At 38.2% G+C, this 24,298-nt stretch overlaps 1 protein-coding gene across 1 annotated transcript in view; it reads left to right on the plus strand.

Moving 5' to 3' along the window:
• Window positions 1-21,679, plus strand: part of PCGF6 (polycomb group ring finger 6) — a 31,406-nt gene extending 9,727 nt beyond the window's left edge. Inside the window, exons 8-10 of the mRNA XM_080823344.1 lie at window positions 8,229-8,327; window positions 15,173-15,259; window positions 20,473-21,679. Of these exons, the coding sequence (XP_080679470.1) occupies window positions 8,229-8,327; window positions 15,173-15,259; window positions 20,473-20,529 (243 nt within the window). The 3' untranslated portion in view covers window positions 20,530-21,679. The remainder of the gene's footprint in view (window positions 1-8,228; window positions 8,328-15,172; window positions 15,260-20,472) is intronic.
• The last annotated feature ends 2,619 nt before the right edge of the window (window positions 21,680-24,298 follow it).

The following is a 24,298-nucleotide window of genomic DNA, read 5'->3' on the forward strand; positions in this document are numbered from 1 at the left end:
GATTTATGGTGATAAGGGAGTTCTTTCCCTAGTAATATGGTGGGTGGGAAAATAGCATATAAATTTCTCATACGGGACAAGTACAGTGTCATATGATCCTAGAGTTTGCCAAAGATGTTTGTCAAATGACCTGTAGTAGCCACACAGACCAACAGAGTATAAAAACTTCATGAAGAAAGAACTAGACATTAATTTGAAATATTAACCTGTTGCTTCCACAAAAGCACATATGGACCTAGAATATTTATGTAGTTCTAATAGTCACACATTAGAAAAATCTGACAATACTACCTGTGAAGTATTCCTGCCAAAACAAATGTGTGGCTGATCACGCTCCCTAGATTTAATTACTAATTTACAAGAAATTCAGGGGACAAAGGAACATGTTAAATGACACCGTAGGAATATAATAAGCCAAATCTAGACAGTGGAAAGCTACAGCACAAACAGTTGTTTCTTTGGAATAAAAGGGAGAGGTGAAGAGGAAACATACATAGAACATATTAATTAAAAGAGACTCAAGGGACATAACTAACTACGTATGGCATTTATTTGGATCCAAGTTGAAAAATAAACATTTATGAGAGAATAACCCCAAATTGGAAACAACCCAAATATCCATCAATTGGTAAATGGATGAACACAGTATGATATTGCCACACAGTGGAGTATTATTTGGCAATAAAAAGGAGTGGAGTATGCTAAATGCTACAACATGGATGAATTTTGAAAATATTATGTTAAGTGAAAGAAACCAGGTGCCAAGAGACCACATAATGCATGATTCCATTTATGTGAAATGTCTAGAGCAGGGAAATTCACAGAAGCAGTAAATACTATAGATGGTGGTTGCCAGCGTCTTGGGGGAGAGGGGGAAATTGGGAGTGATTGCTCTTTGGTGTGGGGTTTCTTTTTGGGTGATGAAGATGTTCTGAAATTAGGTAGTGGTGATGAATTGCACAACTCTGCTTAAATAAACTAAAAGCCATTGAATTGTATACTTTAAAATGATGAATTTAGGGGCGCCCGGGTGGCTCAGTGGGTTAAGCCTCTGCTTTTGGCTCAGGTCATGATCCCGGGGTCCTGGAATCGAGCCCTGCATCAGGGGCTCTGCTCAGCGGGGAGCCTGCTTCCTCCTCTCTCTGCCTGCCTCTCTGCCTACTTGTGACTTCTGTCAAATAAATAAATAAAATCCTTAAAAAATAAAATAAAATAAAATGATGAATTTAATGATACATAACTTCTATCCCAGTAAAGCTATTAAATTTTTAAAAAGTAACTAAACCAAGATCCAGTGGGAACTTTTTTTTTTTTTTTAAGATTTTATTTATTGGGGCGCCTGGGTGGCTCAGTGGGTTAAAGCCTTTGCCTTCAGCTCAGGTCAGGATCCCAGGGTCGTGGGATCGAGCCCCGCATTGAGCTCTCTGCTCAGCAGGGAGCCTGCCTCCCTCTCCCTCGCTGCCTGCCTCTCTGCCTACTTGTGATCTCTGTCCCAAATAAATAAATAAAATCTTAAAAAAAAAAAAAAGATTTTATTTATTTGACAGACAGAGATCACAAGTAGGGAGAGAGGCAGGCAGAGAGAGCGGGGGGTGGGGGTGGGAGTGGGAAACAGTCTTCCTGCCAAGCAGAGAGCCTGATGTGGGCTCTGTCCCAGGACCATGAGATCATAACTTGAGCTAACGCACTGAGTCACCCAGGCGCCCCCCAGTGGGAACTTTGAATAGAAGCGTTGTTTATAATATATTTAGTGTATATATTTTGGAAGTACAAAAATATATCTGATGAAAATAATATATGTGAAAATTAGAATTCGAATTCATAGTTTGAGTTCGTATTTGGTTATTATATTTTTTCCACAAAAACTTTGTTTTATTTTTATTCTCTCTTGAATGACAGCCCTAAAAACAATAAAATCATTTTCTGCTGGGTGAGAAAATGGAGGCAATTGGTAAAATTTGAACATTTACTAGATATTTTCTGATATCAAGGAATTTCAAAGTATGACAATGGTATCATGTTTTTAAAAAGATCTCTTATCTTCTGGGGATATGTACTGAAGTGTTTACAAATGAAATATGTCTGGGGTTTGTGCCAAAACAAATCTGGGGAATGGGCGCTAGGAAGCAGTTGCAGTGGGAAATGGGTATGGTATATTTAAAACAAGTTTGGCCTTGAGTTGATAAAGCTAGGTGATAGGCATGTAGGAGTTTGATTATACTATTCTCCCATAGGTTTGAGACATGAAGTTTTCAGTTTTAATTGATGATACAGCGATTAGTTTGAAGGCCTTATATCTGTGAGAGATGATGAACCTTTTTCAGAAACAAATGGTCCTATTAATTCTGCATTTTGTGATGAATTTTACTTTGCTGAAACAGTCTTATACTTTCTTAGTTAATAGATTGGCAATACTACTGTTTTTCTTTTTATTCTGTCATTTTAACAATTCTAGTTATAGCTTTTGATATTAGAGCTCAGTATTCTCTGCTACTTAAAAAGCTGTGTCTTTGAGTTTAAGTATGTCTGTCTAGGTGATGCCTAGTTGTTCTACTTTTTACTGTGTAGACCTGTAGCATGAAAAGTCATAAATAGCATGAAAGTCATAAATCCTAATTACTACACTCAGTTTCACACTGACTAGGCAGTAATGAAGTCCAGATAATTTTCTCCAGGAGTCATTTTTTTAACTTTTAATTACAAAAAAAGATTTATTATTATTATTATTATTTTTAATGAGAGAAAGAGCACATGTGGGCAAGGGGGGAGGCGTAGAGGGAGAAAGAATCCTAAGCAGGCCCCTCATGAGCTGGATCTCATGACCCTGAGTTCACGATCTGAGCCAAAATCAAGGGTCAGGTGCTTAAACTGACTGAGCCACCCAATCACCCCACTAATTGTGAAAAATTTTAAACATAGGGAAAAGTAGAACCTCCCTGTGTCCCATCACCCAGCTCTCCCAATTAACTAATGGCCAATTTTATTTCTTCTATACCTCTGTCCATTTCCCTTCTAGTATTTTTCTGAAATAAATCCCCAGCATTTGCCACTTCATTTGTAAATATCGCAGTATTCTTAAAAGACGAGTCTCTTTTTTTATGACCAAGTGTCATAACCAAAAAAAAAAAAAACCAAAAAAAGTTACTTAAGTGTCAGTATCATCAGAGATAATAAAGTGGCAGAGCTATTCTAGATTAAAGGAGATTACAGAAACATGACAACAAAATGCAGTGTGTGAGCCTTCAGGACATAAGAACAATTTTTAAAGGATATTACGAGGGCAATTTATAAAGGAATTTGGACTTTTTAGATGATTGCATTGTATTAATGTTAAATTGCCTGAATATTCCTTATACTTCCTGTTAATTATATTGTAGTTATATAAGAGAATCCCTTTATTTTGAGAAGATAATTGCTAATATGTTTAGGTGTAAAATACCTGTCTTCAAATAATTCTCATGTGGTCCAACAAAACATTAACATGCACTTATACATACATACATATAAATTAAAAGAGATAAAATGAATATAGCAATATACTAACAGTTCGCAAACTAGGTGAGAGCTATCTGAGTTTTCCTGGTACTCTCTTACAATGTTGTAAGTTAGTCATTTTTCAAAAGGTTGGGGATGGTGAATGAAAAAAAATTTTAATGATTTCTTACTGTCCAATATCTACCCAGTGTTCAGAATTTTAAATTGTCTCAATCACAGTGGGTGTTTTCTCTCTCTTTTTTCTGTAACACTTTAAATCAGGATCCAGGTAAAGTTCACATATTGTGATTGGTTGATAAGTCTTCAAATCTAGAGGTTTTCCATTTCCTTTTTCTTTTAATTCATTGTTGAAATTGAGTCTTTTGTGCTACGGTTTTCTACAGAGTGGGTTTTGATGTTGCATTGCCCCAGTATAATTTAGCATGCATTTCTGTCTTCTGTATTTCCCATAAACTGGTAGTTAAGTCTGAGTGTTGATCAGAAAGGTTTGATTTCAGGGGAGCAAGGCTACTTCAAAGGTAGTGGTGTTTTTTCTTTCCATCTAGAGGCACAGAATGTCTGGTTGTCTGGGCCTCTTTATAATGTTAGTAGCCATTGGTGCTCAGTGACTAAGCCCATTAACTAAATAGGGTTTGGAAAATGATGCTATCATTCCTTCTTTTTTTTTGAAGATTTATTTTTTATTTTTTATTTTTTTAAGATTTTATTTATTTATTTGACAGAGACACAGTGAGAGCTCAAGCAGGGGGAGTGGGAGAGGGAAAAGCAGGCTTCCTATGGAGCAGGGAGCCCGATGTGGGGCTCGATCCCAGGACCCTGGGATCATGACCTGAGCCGAAGGCAGATGTTTAACGACTGAGCCACCCAGGCCCCCCAGATTTTATTTTTAACTAATTTCTACACCCAATGTGGGGCTTGAACTTACAACCCCAAAATCAAGGGTCACATGCTCTACCAACAGAGCCAGCCAGGCACCCCTATCATTCTTTCTTTTATTAGTTGAAATACTTCTATAAAGAGAAACTTCCCTTTGTCTGTTTGGTTAGCCAGTGGTATAGTTTATATAGGAAAAGCAGGATAAACGCTTGATTCTTTCCCTTTACCAAGTCCAGAGTAGTGAGTTGGTTCATTAGCATACTCCAGTCATGATCACAAATAGGTTTTGTTGTTTTTGCTTTTACTTTAATATGAACTCATGAATTTAAACATATTTGTGATTTAAACCCATTTCATTAAGCCCTTCATCCACTCCCTGCTCAGCAGGGAGCCTGCTTCTCCCTCTCCTGGCTCGTGTTCTCTGTCTCTATCTCTGTTTCTCTCGCTCTCAAAAAGATTTTAAAAATTAAAATTAAAAATCTTTTAAAAAATGTTTACTTCTAAAAAAATAAATAAGCCCATTTCAGTTATTTTCTTTATTGATGTTCAAATTGTCCTTCTTAGATATCATAGTCTGTAATATTTTCTTGTTATCTGATATGACGAGGTGTTCCATGCTCAACTTGTACCTCTGTTGACCCCCAGACATGGAATTAGTCCTTTCTCCAAGGTGTCCTGGTTCCTTTTGGTGGTTTTAAAAAATCAAAATCTGGCTACCAAGGGTTCATCTAGCTACTGGGTTCTTAACTGTTTCTAGGCCTTTTCAGTTGACAGAGATAGGAATTTTTTCAAGGTAAAATGTAATTATGAGTTGATACCATCTTTTTAAAAGCTCTTTTTAGTAGTATGCATTATCTAAAGCAAGAAAATAACCAGATGTCTTTTAAATCTCCCTACAGATCCTAAACTATCTTACTCAACTTTATCAACTTGACCTTTTGTGCTATAGATGGCAGGGAAGACTGCTGTCAGTTAATTTCAAAGAAGTGTAATTCTGTGGATTTTTTTTTTCTTACTTAATTGCAGATGGTAGGAGGCTGTTAGGTGTAGCAGAAAAAAATGAGTTGACTATGTAGGTAAGAACTGGTTTTAGAGCTTTTTTTTTTTTTTTAAGATTTTATTTATTTATTTGACAGACAGAAATCACAAGTAGGTGGAGAAGGAGGCAGAGAGAGAGGGGGAAGCAGGCTCCCCACTGAGCAGAGAGCCCAATGCAGAGCTCCATCCCAGGACCCCGGGACCATGACCCGAGCCGAAGGCAGAGGCCTTAACCCACTGAGCCACCAAGGCGCCCCTGGTTTTAGAGCTTTAAATGAAAAACAAAACAAAAAACAAATTGTTTTCTTAAAAACTGGATGTGAATTATATGGGGGAAAAATCCAGTTACCTTCTGAACCTGGGGCACGAGGACTAAGGTTAGCCACCCTAGCTTTGAAAGCCCAGACCATTTTTTTTCCCCAGGTATTGGCACATGTCATACTTCTGTTCTGGATTATCTAAACAGTACAGTATTTATAACTTTAGCTAAGATGGATTAATTTTAATGAACACCTGGGGTAAGGTGTTCACCAGGAATTTAGAAATAAGGGAAATTGGACTGTCCTCTGCTGGTATACCAGAGGTAAGCCCAGGAAATTAACCTTCAGAAATGCACTGGTTGCTGGACAGACATAGCTAGATAATTCAGAATAGCAGCTTCGTAAGAAACTTGATGGGATTCTCATTCTCATCAGGCATTGCCACCTACAATGAGGTATTTTCCTGGGGACTGCACCAGTGGGATGGCTGTCCCTCCTCCTCAGTGAGACTGCCTTAGCTTTGTGAGCTGATTCCTGTACCTGCATTAAAAGAACATGAAACTTGGCCATTTTTGTCTAGTTTATATCAATATCCCATGGTGATTATTAAGCCCCCTATAAGAGTCCAATTCTTTTACGTTAAGAGTAAAATGGTCACGGTACGCTGGTAGTAACTACATGTCAGGAATTAATAGGTATCTGCATCAATTAACTCACTTTCCTCTTGATAAATATAAGAGATGTAGTAGGTGCTATTATCTCTTTTACAAATGGAGACAGAAAGGTTCAGCAGCTTGCGTACAGACTTATAGCTAGAAAATGGCAGAACCCCAAGACCTATAGCCAAGCAGTCTGTTTCTGGAATGTCTGCACTAAACACTTAGGCTATCTGCTACATACACTGTGGTAAGAAGAGATAGCTTTATTGTTTTTTGTTTGTTTGTTTGTTTTTGAGATAGCTTTATTGTAAGGAAGGATCTTAAGAAACCAAAATACAGGTAGGAAAGCTGAGCACTGATAAATGGAGCAAGTGTTTGCCTGACCTGTCTAGGTCCTCTGGTAGCCATTCTGGGCTCCCTCTCTTTCAGTTTTGAAAAACACTGCTCATGTTTTCCTAAAAGGTAGCCTTTTAGTTCTGATTACTTCAGCTTTTTGTTTGTATTAGATAGTAGCCTCCTTAAAAATTGCCTCAGAGACAGAAGTAGCTGGCTAAGCATTAGTTTCTGCTCTAAAACCCCGAGGCCTCTCTACCTATCACATTAGACCCTTGAATCAGACTCCAGTCACATATGTCTAGATGTTAATCTTTTTATTTTCCACTTAAAAAAAGAAAACCCTTTACTAAAAAAAAAAAAAGAAAGAAAAAGAAAACCCTTTATTATGGAAAATTTCACACTTATACAAACCTAGACAGAAAAGTAAAATGAATGCCCATGTATACAACTCCGCTTCAGTAATTATAACCTGATGGCCAATCTCATTTCATCTCTATCTTCACCACTTCTCATGCTTTTAAAGCAAATCCCAGACTATCATTTTTATCAGTAAATAATTAGATTTCTTTCTTTTTTTTTTTAAAGATTTTATTTATTTATTTGACAGAGATCACAAGTAGGCAGAGAGACAGGCAGAGAGAGAGGAGGAAGCAGGCTCCCCGCCGAGCAGAGAGCCCGATGTGGGGTTTGATCCCAGGACCCTGGGATCATGACCCGAGCCAAAGGCAGAGGCTTTAACCCACTGAGCCATCCAGGTGCCCCAATTAGATTTATTTCTAAAAGATACGACTTTTTACAAACATAATAATGGTACTCCAGTTTTAAAAATGAACTTAATCAAATTCCTTAATCAAATATGCACATACTATTATATTTCCTAGATTATCTTGTGAAAATTGTTCTATAGGTTTGTTTGTTGTTGGTTTTTTTTTTTAAGATTTTATTTATTTGACAGATAGAGATCACAAGTAGGCAGACAGGCAGGCAGTGAGAGAGGAAGAAGCAGGCTCCCTGCTAAGCCCCGATGCGGGGTTTGATCCCAGGACACTGGGATCATGACCTGAGCCGAAGGCAGAGGCTAAACCCACTGAGCCACCCAGGCGCCCCTATAGATTTGTTTAAATCAGGACCTATGTAAGATCCATACATTGTAATTGGTTGACATATCTCTTATTTATATTCCTTATATCTTTTTTAGTTTAGAAGTTCATCCTCCATCTTTTTTTTTTCCTTACAGTTTTTTTGTTGAAGAAACTAGATTGTTTCAGACATAATTTAGTCTTAGGTATTCTTCCTCTGTCACTAAATTTTACTCTAAGTTTTATTTTTGATGAGGTATTAAAATAAACCAGTAAGCCTTTCTATTAAAAAGTATTTATGTACTTTTCAGAGAGGGGAAGCTAAGCAAGAATTCTTTTTTTTCTTTGATAGGTAAATTAGCTCAAATTTCGTAGTAGTTTTTCTCATAAATCTGTTGAACATCTTTGCTATAAAATTTGTTTTATGATTTATACGTTTTATGCATATTTATTCTGAAAATATTTATTTATGTTTATTTTTGTAGCCCTTGGAGAAGAAGTTTGTCCGAGTTTCAGGAGAAGCAACTATTGGGCATGTAGAAAAATTCCTCAGAAGAAAAATGGGCCTTGATCCAGCTTGTCAGGTAGAGTACATGTGTGTGAAAGGACAGATAAAGTTGTGAGATCACCTTTAGCATATTGGAGAAAGAGCTGTCTCTAGGATTTCATGCCAAGGCTTTTGTTTTAGGATATGTATATATTATAAATGTTCATTAAATATTGGTACAGTGATTCTAGCCCCACTTGAATCACACTTGACTTACGGTCTGCTTCTCACTGCCACTGATAACCACCTGTAAGTGTCAGAGAAGAGCTGAAAATAAGAGCCTCAGTTCCCCTCTTTGGTACTAGCATAACAGATTATCTGTTAGTCATCCACTTCTCTAAAGAGAAGTCCTCTAAAGAGGACGTCTTTACAGCAAACTGGCTCCAAGACACCCAGGAAAGTGAAATAGCTGTCTAATATGAGCCCTATTTGGTTTTTGAGCATTAGAAAATAAGCTCACCCCTCACAAAAAAAAAAAAAAAAAAAAAAAAAAAGGAAAGAAAATAACCTCCCATTCTGGCTATGTAATTTGTTCTCGTTATAAGGTGGGAACTCAAACCTCACGTATTGTTGAACATAACATAGAATGTGGGCCAGTAACAATGCACATCAACAATGCACATAGTTTTCCTTTTTTATTACTTAAATTTTAAAGGGGTTTTTCTTATCCATCGTGTAAAATTTCATAAAATAATTTTTATTTAAAACACCTCTATTTGCTGTTAATTCAACTAACATATTTTAAAGTTGGCTGAAAGTTTGGTAGTGTTTTTAATACTGGTATTTGTAGGTACGAAAGAAGTGTCTAATCCAGAGGAATATGACTTCTCTTACTGAGTTTGACATAATGCTGGCTGTATCTCATGGCAACTAAAAACTGGAATGACTTATCTGTAACTTTGTAGCCGTAACTTGCTTGAGATTATTCCTCATCTTTTGGATAGAGATAGGTAGCTGCTTAGAGACCTCTGGACAAAGAACTGTGAGTGATCCCATTAACAGTCTATTATTTCGAAAAACAGAAGTCAGAAGACTTGCACCTGATTATGTAGAATATCTAAGAAGAGGGGTGCCTGGGTGGCTCAGTGGGTTAAAGCCTCTGTCTTCGGCTCAGGTCATGATCTCAGCATCCTGGGATCGAGCCCCGCATCGGGCTCTCTGCTCGGCAGGGAGCCTGCTTCCTCCTCTCTCTCTGCCTGCCTCTGCCTACTTGTGTTCTCTGTCTGTCAAATAAATAAATAAAATCTTTAAAAAAAAATGAAATAGGGCGCCTGGGTGGCTCAGTGGGTTAAAGCCTCTGCCTTCGGCTCAGGTCATGATCTCAGGGTCCTGGGATCGAGTCCCGCATCGGGCTCTCTGCTCAGCAGGGAGCCTGCTTCCTCCTCTCTCTCTGCCTACTTGTGATCTTTCTCTGTCAAATAAATAAAATAAAATCTTAAAAAAAAATGAAATAAAAAATTTTAAAAAAAGAATATCTAAGAAGAGCCACCCAAGAGGGCTTTATTACGATATAGATGATTTCTTCTATGGCTAGATAACTGAGCACTACACAATTAGCATTTAGAAGTTTTACATTGGTGTTTTAAGAAACGCAGTTGCAGGACACCTGAGTGGATTAGTCAGTTAAGTGTCTGACTCTGATTTCGGCTCAGGTCACAATCTCAGGCTGTGGGATGGAGCCCCTCATTGGGCTCTGTGCTGGGCGTGGAGCCTGCTTAAGATTCTCTCTCCTTTGAGGAGCCTGGGAGGCTCAATTGGTTAAGCATATGCCTTCGGCTCAGGTCATGATCCCATGGTCCTGGGATTGAGTTGTGCCTTGGGCTCCATGCTCAGCAGGGAGCCTACTTCTCCCTCTACCTGCCACTCCCCCTGCTTGTGCTCTCCCTCTATCTGTCAAATTAAAAAATGAATAAATAAAATCTTTAAAAAAGAAAAAAAAAGATTCTCTCTCCCTCTTCTGCCCCTTCCCTCCACCCCCTCTAATTGGCTTTACTGTGTAAAAATGTGGGGGTTTTTTTCCCTATCATAGAATTCAAGGCTTTTAGCATTTTGAGATAAAATTATATAAAATCTGTTTCAACATTTAATTTTTTCTGTCAGTTCTTGGCTCTCTTAGTAAATATTTCTTACCTGTTCAGGTAATACATAGCTGGTAACACTCATAATTTACCATTTCACCAAAATGTTGAAATAATGGAACAGAGAATTATCAGGTATGCAGATATTGTGACTAAAGTTGTTTAGACCTTCCAAATCCAAGAGAGAATAAACAAGAGTTACATCTAATATGAGCAGAACATTGAACTAGTTAACCGTTAATCAAAATAAAATGCTTGGCCAACCCAGTCACTTGAGCCTGCCGTGCTGACCTTCTTTAAACAGTTATTCCCAAGTAGGAAATGTGTGCTTTGTTTACAGATATGTGACCTTCACTTATGGTTATTCACCAGCGGGAATGGATGAGACTATAGAACTGTTAAATGCTAAACTACCTTTAAAGTTATTTGTGGCACATCAGAATTAAAAAGGAAGATAATTCTGAAAAATAATAAAATACAGATCATGTATTCTTAAGAGATTTAAGTTAGTTCAAAATTACAAATCAGTAATTGTCTGGATAGATTACATCATGTAGAGATCTCAGTGCCTCTGGATTACTGTGGTTGAGGTAGTGGTGTTTTGAACTCATTTATGTCTTTTTTTTTTTTAAGATTTTTTATTTATTTGACAGGGAGAGACACAGCGAGAGAGGGAACACAAGCAGGGAGAGTGGGAGAGGTAGAAGCAGGCTTCCCGCTGAGCAGGAGAGCCCGATGTAGGGCTCGATCCCAAGACCCTGAGATCATGACCTGAGCCAAAGGCAGAGGCTTAACCCACTGAGCCACCCAGGCACCCTGTCTTATTTTTATTTTGTTTTATAATTATTCTTGTGTTCCTTTGTACATTGTTTGGTCTTAGATCTACTTTGCTTTTATGAAATGAGACTTAGAAAATAAACATCATATTGATCACTAAAAATTCTTTATCTAAAGGAAGTGATACTAGATTTTGTTTTTAATCCTGCCATAATTAGTTATATCTTAAAAGATAGGTTATTATTATTATTACTTATTTACTATATGACTTCGACCTTGCTATTAAATTGTTTCCAAATCAATTTTTGAACAGACTCTAATGTATCATATGGTGTATCCCTGCCATTTACTTATTACCTATTGATATTGAATTGAGCATCAATGTACTTGGCCGTAAGAGTACAAAGATGAGACAGAAAATTGATGCCACCTAGGGATTCGGTTGTGTGGGAAAGATGTACAGTACAACAACTGAAAGACAGTAGGATATGGTGAGTGCAACAAGAGCACAAGAGTGAACGATTTAACTCTGGAGGAGTCAAAGAATGGACTTGAGTACATAGGAATTTACCAGACAAAGGAAAAAGAACTTTCTATAAAAGAAAACAACAAGTGTGACACTAGCTTATTCAGTGAAAAATCCTATTCTGAAACCTGTAGTGTGATCTTGCTTATAAAAACAAAACAAAAAACAAACGAACAAAAAACAGGTTTTAAAAATAAATAAATAAAAATATACAGGTTTTTCTTGCCTTAAGACTATCCTCACATTCTGATTTCTGCTCTGAGATTCAGAAATATTATAGTTATCCTTTCTGAGAGTTGATATGCCAGAGGATAGAAAGATTGTACAGGAAAAGAGTTAATAAAGCCAGCTTGAAGCTGCTGTCTGTAGAAGGACCTGCTTACATGGTAGCCCTTGCCTGGCATCTAGGAACTTGGCCTGCAAAAAGTTCACGACAGTGCCCTAACTGATTAAGGGTGTTACTCTGTGCCTAGACTGTATAAACAGTGGGTCTGTGATGAATACCAGCTTTCCTTTAGGGAGTCTGGAATTTACTAGTTGCTAGGCAGAGAATGCCAACATGACCAGCCCTCAGTAAAAATCTATACTCCAAGCTTCAAATGGGCTTCCCTGGGTAGAAACGTTGTACAAGTTGCCTGCATTTCTAGTGCTGGAGAAGGAGTGCTGTGGGTGTATCTTTTCCTAAACTGAGGTGACGGTGGGGTGTGCATAGCAAGCCTGTGCATGAATTTGCCCAGACTCCACCTACATCATTCTCCCTTACTGATCTGGCCATGTATCCTTGCTGTGTTTCGTGAGTCCATCTAGCAGATTACCAAAAATGTGGATCATGTTTGTGGGAACTTCGGAGATCTGACAATTTGAATGTGGTAATTTATGAAATATTTACAGTCAGGTGACTTTTAAAAATCAGTATGTAAAAAAAAAAATCAGTATGTAAAATTGGAAGCAATTTAAATGTTTATCTAGGGAATGGGTACATAAAATATGATATATTCATACAATGTAACACTATGTGGCTTTTTTTTTTTAAGATTTTATTTATTTGAGAGAGAAAGAGAGCACAAGCCAGGAGGAGAGGCAGAGGGAGAAGCAGACTTCCCACTGAGCAGGCAGCCCAACACAGGACTTGATCCCAGAACCCTGGGATCATGACTTGAGCCAAAGGCAGGTGCTTAACCAACTGAGCCACCCAGGTGCCCCCACTATGTAGGAATTAAAGAGAGAGCTAACTGTACTTCAAAGATGTCCATGGTATATTAAGGTTTTTTGTTTTGTTTTTTAAATAAGTTGTAGAACAATTTGTATGGTATAATCCCATTTTTTAAAAAAACAAAAAACCCACATGGTCACATAGATCTAGGGCTGTGCACATCAAAATGTTAGTAACTGGCCAACTTCTGGGGGTTAAGATTAAGTTGAAAAATATAGTAACCAAACCATTAATGTGGTTTGATCATGTGGTGAAGCTCACGAAGAGTGACGGCCCCTGGGTTGCTGAATACTAAATCAGAACATAGTGATCGTTTCCAAATTCTTTAATTTTTCATGGACCTAAGTTCTGTGCTCAAGCTACACTATCATTGCTTTTAAGTCATTTTGCAAACAAGTATTGCTCAGTATTGAAACTACTAAGTGTGAAACACAAAAGTTGGTACTAATCAGTGTTTATGCATTATGATATATAGTTTGGGTTTTGACAAACTATAACCCATGGGTCAAATGTAGCCTGCTCTCTGTTTTTATAAATAAAATTTCACTGAACACAACCCAAATAGGCTGTTTTCTTGCTATATAGTGGCAGATCAAGTAGATACGACAGAGATCCTACAGCCTACAGAGCCAAAATATTTATTATCTAGCCTTTCATAGAAAAAGTTCACCAACCCCTGACACGCACTTAGGCTTTGGAGAAAAATAGACCTGGGACAGACCTGGGTTTAGATCAGGACTTTCCTAGTTGCTAGCTTTGTGACCTTAGGGAAGTTAAATGTCTTCACCTCTTAGTATTCCTGTCTGTAAAATGGGAATTATAATACCTAGCTCATAAGAATGAAGATTAAATGAAATCACATGTCAGGTTATGTGGTATAATATATGGTATACATAGTAGCTTCTCAGTGAAATGCAACTGCTTTCACTGCTCTTCCCCATCCATGCTTAAGGTCGGGTCATGACTTGAGCCAAAGGCAGGTGCTTAACCGACTGAGCCACCCAGGTGCCCCCACTCTGTAGGTATTAAAGAGAGAGCTAACTACTTCAAAGATGTCCATGGTATATTAAGGTTTTTAAGGTGCGTGCGATTTTTAGAGTAAACAGAATTTGAAAGTAGGAAATCTGGTTAGGAGGTGGTGTGGTTTCTGCTTTAAGCCTCGGGGCAGCAGCTGAAAGGATAATATGAACTCTAAGAGGTATTCTGGGGGGGCTCCTGGGTGGCTCAGTGGGTTAAAGCCGCTGCCTTCGGCTTGGGTCATGATCCCCACGTCCTGGGATCAAGCCCCGCATCAGGCTCTCTGCTCAGCAGGGAGCCTGCTTCCTCCCTTCTCTCTCTGCCTGCCTCTCTGCCTACTTGTGATCTGTCTGTCAAATAAATAAATAAAATCTTTAAAAAAAAAAAAAAAGAAGTATTGTGGGGGGAAAAAAAAAGCCATAGGACTTGGTGACTGATCGCATGTAAGAAGAAAGGGAAAGAAGAAATAAAAGTCAGAGGTGATACTCTATTCCGGGTTAGAGGACAAGGAGAAAGGTCATGCCATAAACTAAACAGGGGTATTACGAGATGCAGCCAGTGAAGGGATCTATACTAATAAGACATCAAGGACCTGACCCCATTTTAAGGCAATGGGAAAGGAGTACTCATTGCAGGACAAAGAAAGATTGAAAATTGCATTTTTGCCTTAGGAAGTAAGTATACTGTAATCTTATTACCATATATTATATAACTGTACAACATCATTATTTCTAGAACATCCAGTGTAAAAGTAGATTTCTCTTAGAGCTTTGATATTACTAAAGGACTAAAACGATCCTAAGATGTTGCATCCATAAAATAGTTCCCTCAGTGTGTACTTTATGTTAGGGTTAGACTTTCCATTGTTGGAAAATTAGATATTCCTTATAAGGGAATTATTCAAATAACTAGAGATTTTCTTTTTAAGTATTGTATACCTTTTTAATCATTTTATCATAGAACTTTAAAAAAATGTATCTTCCTCTGCCACCTTTATGCTGAATATATCAAATGTGATTTTACTTGTTCTCAGAGAGTCAAGGAAATAATTTTGAGTATCTGCTGTACTATGCTATTGTCCTGCAATGTCTTCTAATGCTCCCTCTATTTTATTTTTGTAGCAAGTTTCTAAAATCTGTCTTGAGAGTGTTTTATCAGTCTAAAATAAAATAGCAAAGTCTAGTCTGGAAATAATTACATTGGTTTTTCTTAATTTTTTCATGCAGTTTTTTGAAGCAGGAAAGCAATTTGATACTCTTATTTGCCCATAGGTAGATATCATCTGTGGTGATCACTTGTTGGAGCAGTATCAGACTCTAAGGGAAATTCGGCGTGCAATCGGTGATGCAGCTATGCAGGTAGCCCTTCCACTTTCTCATGCTTATGCCCGCAGGGAAGCTATTTAATGAAAAAAACGTTATCAGCATTGCTTGGACTATAAATAGTAAAGCTCATATTTATCAAATGCTTCCTGTGTGTCAGGCACTTTTCTAAACAATTTATATGGTTTAGCTCTTTTGTTCCTACTATTTCTACCTTTTTGTGTGGCCATGTTTTTAATCTCTCGTTGGTGTTCATCTAGGAGTGAAATCACTGGGTTGTATGGTAACTCTGTGTTTAACCTTTCAAGGAACTGTTAAGACTGTTTCCAAGCAACGTCACCGTTTTATAATCCCACCAGCAGTGTATATGGGTTCCAGTTTCCCTCGATCCTTGCCAGCACTTACTACCTATTTTTTTTATTACAGCCATCCTGTTGGGTGTGCAGTGGTGTCTCATTGTGGTTTTGATTTCATTCCCTGGTGACTAATCATGTTGAGGATCTTTTCATGTGTTTATTGGCCCTTTGTCTTTCTTCTTTGGAGAAATTTCTATTTAGATCCTTTGCCCATTTTTAAAAAAAAACTGGGGTTTTGTCTTTTTATATTGAGTTGCAAGAGTTCTTCATATGTCCTAAATACTAGTCCATCACTATCAGATATGATTTGTAAAACTTTTCTCCCATTCAGTGGGTAGTCCTTTCATTTCCTTTGTGGTGACCTTTGAAAGACAAAAGTTTTTATTTTTTTTATTTTATTTTATTTTTTTTAACACAAAAGTTTTTAATTAGAATGAAGTCCATTTTATCTGTTTTTCCTTTTGTTCCTTCTGTGTTTGGTGTCATATCTAAAAACCATTGCCTAACCCAAAATCATAAATATTTGCAGCTATGTTTACCATAGATTAATTTTGTTTGTTCTAGAATGTCATATAAGTGGAATCCTAGAACATGTCCTCTTTTGTGTCTGGCATCTTTCATTCACCATACATTTTTTTTTTAAGATTTTATTTATTTGACCGAGACAGAGAGAGAAGGAATACAAGCGTGGGGAGTGGGAGAGGGAGAAGCAAGCCTACTGCCAAGCAAGGAGCCCGATGCGGGGCTTGATCCCAGGACCCCGGGATCACGACCCAAGCCGAAGGCAGATGTCTAACGACTGAGCTACCCAGGCGCCCCTCATTCACCATACATTTTGAAATTTATCCAATGTGGTTGCGTGTAGCAATCATTTGTTCCTTTTTATTGCTGCAAAGTATTTCAGTGTATAATATGCCATATTTTATTATTTTCCTATTCATGGACATGTGGGCTATTTCCAGGTTTGGGCTAATACAAATGAAGTAGCTATAAACAGTCTTATACAAGTATATATTTTTTTCTTTTCTTCCTCCTCGTTGTCTTTTTTAACTAGTTTTTTAAAGAATATATGCTTTCACTTATTTTGAACAAATAATTAGAAGTGGAATTACTGGATCATAGGAAAGGTGTATGTTTTGTTTACAAGGAAACAACTGTCATTTTTTTAAGATTTTATTTATTTATTTGACAGACAGTGATCACAAGTAGGCAGAGAGGCAGGCTCCTTGCTGAGCAGAGAGCCTGATGCGGGGCTCGATCCTAAGACCCAGAGATCATGGCCTGAGCCAAAGGCAGAGGCTTAACCCACTGAGCCACCCAGGTGCCCCTTTTTTTATGTTTTGTTGTTGTTGTTTTAAGATTTTATTTATTTATTTGACAGAGATCACAAGTAGGCAGAGAGTGGGGGGGGAAGCAGGCTGCCCGCTGAGCAGAGAGCCCAATGTGGTGCTCGATCCCAGGACCCTGGGATCATGACCTGAGCTGAAGGCAGAGGCCCCAACTGACTGAGCCACCCAGGTGTCCCACTTTTTTTTATGTTTTTTTTTTTAATTTTTTTATTTTAATAAACATATAATGTATTTTTATCCCCAGGGGTACAGGTCTGTGAATCGCCAGGTTTACACATTTCACAGCACTCATCATAGCACATACCCTCCCCAATGTCCATTTCCCCACCACCCTCTCCCATCCCCCCTCCCCCCAGCGACCCTCAGTCTGTTTCTTGAGATTGAGTCTTTTATGGTTTGTCTCCCTCCCAATCCCATCTTTTCATTTTTTCTTTTCCTACCTCCCCCCAACCCCTCCCCCGCCTTGCATCTCCACTTCCTCATATCAAAGAGATCATATGATAGTTGTCTTTCTCCGATTGACTTATTTTGCTAAGCATGATACCCTCTAGTTCCATCCACGTCGTCGCAAATGGCAAGATTTCATGTCTTTTGATGGCTGCATAGTATTCCATTGTGTATATATACCACATCTTCTTTATCCATTCATCTGTTGATGGACATCTAGGCTCTTTCCACAGTTTGGCTATTGTGGACATTGCTGCTATAAACATTTGGGTGCACGTGCCCCTTCAGAGCACCACGTTTGTATCTTTAGGATATATACCCAGTAGTGCAATTGCTGGGTCGTAGGGTAGCTCTATTTTCAGTTTTTTGAGGAACCTTCACACTGTTTTCCAGAGTGGTTGCACCAGCTTGCATTCTTTTTTTATGTTTTTAAAAATATTTTATTTATTTATTTGATAGGAGAGAGAGAGAGCATTTGCACAAGCAGGGAGAGTGGCAGTGGAAGGGGCAGGCTCCTTACTGAGCAGGGAGCCTGATTCAGGGCTCAATCCCAGGACCCGGGATCATGACTTGAGATGAAGGCAGATGCCTAACCAACTGAGCCATTCAGGCGCCCCTATTTTATTTTTTTAAAGATTTTATTTATTTATTTAGAGAGCATGCGTGTGCAAGGGGGGAGGGAGAGAGGGCACCTCAAGCAGACTGCTGGCACAGAGCCTGATGCAGGGCTTAATCTCACAACCCTGAGATCACATCCTAAGCTGAAATCAAAGGGGGGACACTTAACCAGCTGAGCCATCCAGACATCCAGAAAATTTTTATCATTTTAAAAAGAGATTTGAAACAAACAAGGCAAAGTGTTAATACTCAATAAAACTGAGTACTGGTTACAAAGGTGTTACATTAATCTTTGTATTTTGAAAGTTTTTAAACTTTCAGAGAAGTCATAGGAATAGTACAGTGAACATCCATCTGTGCTTTACCCAGGTTCACCAGTTTTAACAGTAAGGATTCCATCTGGGAAACAACCAGTATGAATGGGATGAGGGATTATACCTTAAAACATTCGTAGGGGCTGGTGAAGAAGTGTGTGAAAAGATACTGCCTGTGGATTAGTAGTCATTGTATATCAAGAGGGCAGGAGTTGGAAGAAAAGATAGACAGAAAGTGGGGAATAGTGAGAATAAACTGGGACCTGGAAGGAGAAATAGGAATGTGTGTCTCATCATTTCCATCTTCAGTGATATGTGGGATCTGAAGACAAAGCTGGTGGTCTTTGGCCCAAAATTCAGAGAGGCTGAAGCTGGAGCTTCAGGCGTGGCGTGGCTGCTGCCCTCTACCTACAATTCGAGCCCGTGTACCCCCAACACTGTGTGTAAGCTGGACGGGCATCTGGTGCCCTGTGATGACCTGAACGTAATGGCTTCTGCCTCCTTCCACTCTGCAAGTCTTGTACAAATCTCTGCTGGCTAACTCAAAAGGGAAGGGAATTCTGGGACATATAGTTCCAGTTTGGCTAAATTGGCATATCAAAATGCAAAAGAACCAGCTAAAATGAAAAAAGACTCAGAGTTAAGTGTCGGTGTGGATGTGGAGTGACTAGAATTTATATACGTTGGTAGTGGGACTGTGAACTGACCCATCACTTTGGAATTCTGCTGATAATATCTACTAAAGCCAAGTATATATACCCAACTCCCCCAGCAATTCCATTCCCGAGTATAGACCTAATAGAAATGAATATAGGGGTGCCTGGGTGGCTCAGTGGGTTAAGCCTCTGCCTTTGGCTCAGGTCATGGTCTCAGGGTCCTGGGATCGAGCCCCACATCGGGCTCTCTGCTCAGCAGGGAGCCTGCTTCCCCCTCTCTCTCTGTCTGCCTCTCTGCCTACTTGTGATCTCTGTCAAATACGTAAATAAAAAATTTTCTTTAAAAAATGAATATTATGTCTACCACAGGACATGTACAAGATACTTTATAATACTTTTATTCGTGATAGCCACAAACTAGAAGCAACCCAAATGTCCAACAAAGAATGAGTAAAAAATTGTGGCATATACATGCAATTGAATACAACTATCATATTCAGCGACAGGGATGAATTGTACAGACTTAACAGTGAGCGAAAGAATATACAGTTGGTAATCATTATTCATGGATTCCATATTTGTAGGTTTGCTTACTTATTAATGTTTTATTGTAACCCCCAAATTAATACTAATAGCCATTTCATGGCCATTCACAGTTTTTCTTAACTTTTTTTAATGGTATTTGGATTTTTTAAAGAAATCGAAGTCTTAGAATTTTGCTAATAAAATTTATATGTAATTGAGTATTGGAAAGATGCTCCAAGGCTGATTGTTCTTTGTTGCAATATTACAGGTTATAATTATCCTTCCGTTATATAGGTACACTATAGGTGTGGTAACAGTTTGTCAGAGTAGCAAAAGTAATTGGCAATACAATGATTAGGGACCATTAGTTTTTCAAACAGCTATCATTATTAACTTGAATTTTATGTGTGATTTACAAAGAAGGAAGAGGACTTAGTTACCTTTCTGTTTCTTTGGAAAAGTAACCGGCTTTTCCTTGAGCAACAGTTCTCTTATTTCCAAAAAGAAGATGAAGATGTATGAAATGTAATTATTTTTGCAATACAGCCAGCTTAGTGATGGAACGAAATGGTGTTACGACTCAGTGAAAAAAAAGTCTTGAAGTGGTTTGGATTGGAAAGTGAGAAGAAAAAGGGAAATCTGTTGATCAGCCTGCCAGGGTAGTTGAGGAACAATACATATATGATGTAGAATCTCAGAAAAAGACAGTAACATTTCTCAAGCCCTTACTCAAAGCTACTGTATTCTAGGTGCAAAAGAGCATGTGTTACATACTGAAAAATGATTAAAAAGGCACAATGGCAGGGAATGTTTGGTGATGAGAAGAATATGAATAAGCAGGTTTATTTATCTTGGATCCTTTATTTTCTTTAAACCAAAGAATTTCACATTAGTGTTGGGCTATGAAAAATAAACCATATCTGACTTAATCATTTACACAACTGGTTTTCAAATAACTGCAAAACACTTTTTTTTTCTTTTCAGGATGGTCTTCTGGTCCTTCATTATGGTCTTGTAGTTTCTCCCTTAAAAATTACTTGAAGATTCTAGCAGCATTAGGAGGAGGGAAACAAAATAAGGAGGCTTCTGCAGGATTGCATTTCACCAAAGATTTCCACAGAACATGTAATTGCGACCACTTTGTGCTGCTGGAGACATAACTTACCTATTTTCAGCACCAAGATTCATAGCATTTATAAGTACAATTTGGAATGACAGAATGCATCTGTTTTACTAGAGACTATATATAAAAAAGCATCCATAGCTCAGGGGGAAATTTTCAAAGCATTAAATTTTTAAATTCCTTGTGATTTCAAATACTTTGATGTTGATTTTGCTCCCGAATCTTTGAGGTAAATCGGTTACTGTTTTCTTCTTTATTGAGCCATATTCCTTTCAAGTTGGCGGTTAGGATTCTGCCCTCTGGAATGGTATCGGTTGGATGGATGGACAGTCATCCTTTTGTACTGAAGACTCAAAGCCAGTCTTTGCTGAACTACAGAGTTTACCTCTCAGACAAAGACCAAAACTGTTGACCACTTTTGTATGTTACCATCATATTTTGAACTTGTATCTTCCATTTACCAGCAATACTACTACAGAGACAATATTTACTTCTAAAAGGGATGAATTATCATTCTGTGTGAAGAGACTATCTCCTGCAGGGTTTATTACCGTAAGCCTTCAGTGTGCTAGAGACTTCTTTAACAGATCTTACAACAAGGGGTGCCTCTTTGAAACATTATTTTTATTCTTTGAATGTTAATTTGATTAACATTCATTTTATTTGAGTACATAGTTTGGTTGTCAATACCTTGTAATGCCACTGCTTCTGAAAGTAATAAACTTGAGTGAATTTGCAAGTTTACAGAATACTTATTCATTGTTTCCTCAGTCAATTTAATGTTCATTTTCCCATTACTTTGTCACTGGGATAAAGAATACGGGTGCTTGAGAGTTCACTCACATGCAAAGATTTCAGTTTTAAATGTTATTTTGCCTAAAACTAGCATTGTGATGCTTTCTAAAAAAATATTTTATAGACCCTATTTCACTATAAAATTTCCAAGTCTGCACAGAAACAATTACAAATGAATAAGGTTTGGCAATTGTTTTGTAAAGAATTTGTGAATTGTATATAAATCTCTTCTAACATTTAATAAAAATTTTTAATAAAAATTTATTTTAACCTATTCTGAAATGTTCATATTTATTGTGGGTTGAAGGAAAAATAACCACAATTCTTTAAGAGATGAGGCATTCAAATTAAAGTTAAACTGCCATCAAACAGATATTTTATAAACATCTTCACTGATTTTACCAGGTGCTGTTCCCTGACAGTGGGCAGAATAGCAACCATGGAGTTCACTGCCTCTTAAATGTTTCTTGCGCAAATTACTTACTATTTTTATTCTTGTCCCATGTTAACGTATCTACGTCAGGGATCCCCAAGACTACCTTCAGGTTTAGTGGTTCACTAGAAGGACTCATTATATTTATCCTTATGGTTTATTACAGTGAAAGGATAGAGATTAAAATCAGCAAAGGGAAAAAAATGTATACTGCAGAGTCCAGGAAAAACCAGGCACAAGCTTTCAGTTGTCTTCTCCCCGTGGAGACACGGGGACAGTGTTTAATTCTTTCAGCAATGATGTGTGACATGGGTAAACTGTTGCCAACCAGGGAAGCTCACCTGAGCCTTAGTGTCCAAGGTTTTTCTTGGGAATCCTGCAGTGTCCATGATTGACTCAGCTTTTGAGAGTCCAGCACCCACCCAGTGGTCAAACCAATACAGCATATCCTGGGGCCCCAGGTATACAAAAATAGTCATTCACCATAAGTCACATTGTTAGGATAAACTATCTGGTGTGGCCCAAGGTTTCAGGCATACAGACAGGATATTCCAAGGGCTCAGTGACATGGGAAAATACTATATATATATATCTATATATCTATATATATATATATATAAATAATTTTTTTGGTAGATGAGTTTTTCTAGTAAAGTAGAATATTAAATGTAATTATTTGATAAACACTTCTGCAATGAACAAAAAGAATTGATAAATTCTTGCTAGATGTTGTGTGGACAAGATTAAAATTAAAGGGGTGGTCTGCTTCAAGGAAATCACAGCTTATAGCTACACACAGTTCTCAGAATCTTAGTAAAAGGCAGTTACTGGTAAATACTATAGGAGTCAAAAGAGGCACACCTGGGTGTCTTGGCTGAACGTCTAGCTTCAGCTCAGGTCATGATCCCAAGGTCCTAGGATCAACTCCTGCATTGGGCTCCCTGCTCCTGGGGTCCAGCCCCATATGGAGGGCAGGGGGCTGCTCAGCGGGGAGCCTCTCCCTCTCCCTCTCCCTCTGCCATTCCTCCTGCTTGTGCTCTCACCCTCTCTGTCAAATAAATAAATAAAATGTTTAAAAAAAAAAAAGTCACAAAAGAGCTCTACCTTTTCTATTTTTGCTCCCTCCAGACTTGACCTCCAAGAATCCCAAAGAATTAAGTCATACATGGTTATATGTATTTGACTTATTGCTACTACTAGGCAGTAAACAAAGATTGCTGATTGGCTTTCAAATCTGTACTCCCTAAAATCAGTGCAATCTTGGGCTTCCATCAACAAAAATACGATTTCAGATCAAGGGAGTTTACTTCAAATATCCACTTCGTGTCGTGTCCAGTTCTGGGTAGCATACCCAACTACAGAGAGATGGGAGGGTAATGGGATAGGGAATCAAGAGAGACCTAGGGCAAAAACAAGAGTGAGGGTTAAGCAATTGCTTATGGTTAACTCAGAGAAGCTAAAACTTATGGATAAGACAAGACAAGATCTCTGCAGATGACCGAGGGCCCAAGACTTAGATGTGGGAAAAGCACAAACAAGGACAAACAAGGGCTGACTTGTTGCCTTGGGTTAGCTTGGCTGCCATCACTGGCAGCATGCACTTAGTTTAGATGAAATAAAGTCAAAGTTTTTTTCAAAAGTCATTTTTATTAGGAACAAGATTAAATTCCCAAATCTGCATGAATAAGGTATATGAAGTACAGATTCGAGAGCCCAACTTCAGTGGCTAGAACTAGATTCATTTGGCATAGCTGCAGGTCCCTTTGGTTTTGCCTACGCCCTCTCTGAGCTGACACTAAGCAAAGATGTCCAGAGGGATAGTTTGTGGTGGTTGTAGTTTGGCAGAACATGTGCTTGGCAGGTTTCTCAGTTTCTCCCTTATTTACCATCCCAATCTTTTCTTTCTAGTATAGGCCATAGTCATTTCCGGTGACCTTGGGTTTCACTGAGCTTCCCCTCTGCTTCTACTGCATTGCTCTTCCCTCTTTTTTTTTTTTTTTTTAAGATTTTATTTATTTATTTGACAGAGATCACAAGTAGGCAGAGAGGCAGGCAGAAAGAGAAAGAGGAGGAAGCAGGTTCCCTGCCAAGCAGAGAGCCCGACGCGGGACTCGATCCCAGGACCCTGAGATCATGACCTGAGCCGAAGGCAGAGGCTTAACCCACTGAGCCACCAAGGCACCCTTGCCCTTCCCTCTTGATTGAGATATATTCTTATTTCATCTTTAACAATTCCTTCTCTCGACTTCAGACTAACACAGAACTTGCATACACACACACACACACACACACACACACACACACACAAAATGACTCTCCTACAATGACTTTGAATTCTTGAAGTTAATACTCTGACCCATTTATCTGTCCTATATTTCTTGCTCAAAGTATATCCTCTGTGATTCAATCCTAGATGAATATTCTTGTAGGATCACCAAGTTGTAACCGACTTATCAAAT

This window comes from Martes martes (genome assembly GCF_963455335.1).
Source record: "Martes martes genome assembly, chromosome: 14".
NCBI classification, from domain to species: domain Eukaryota; kingdom Metazoa; phylum Chordata; class Mammalia; order Carnivora; family Mustelidae; genus Martes; species Martes martes.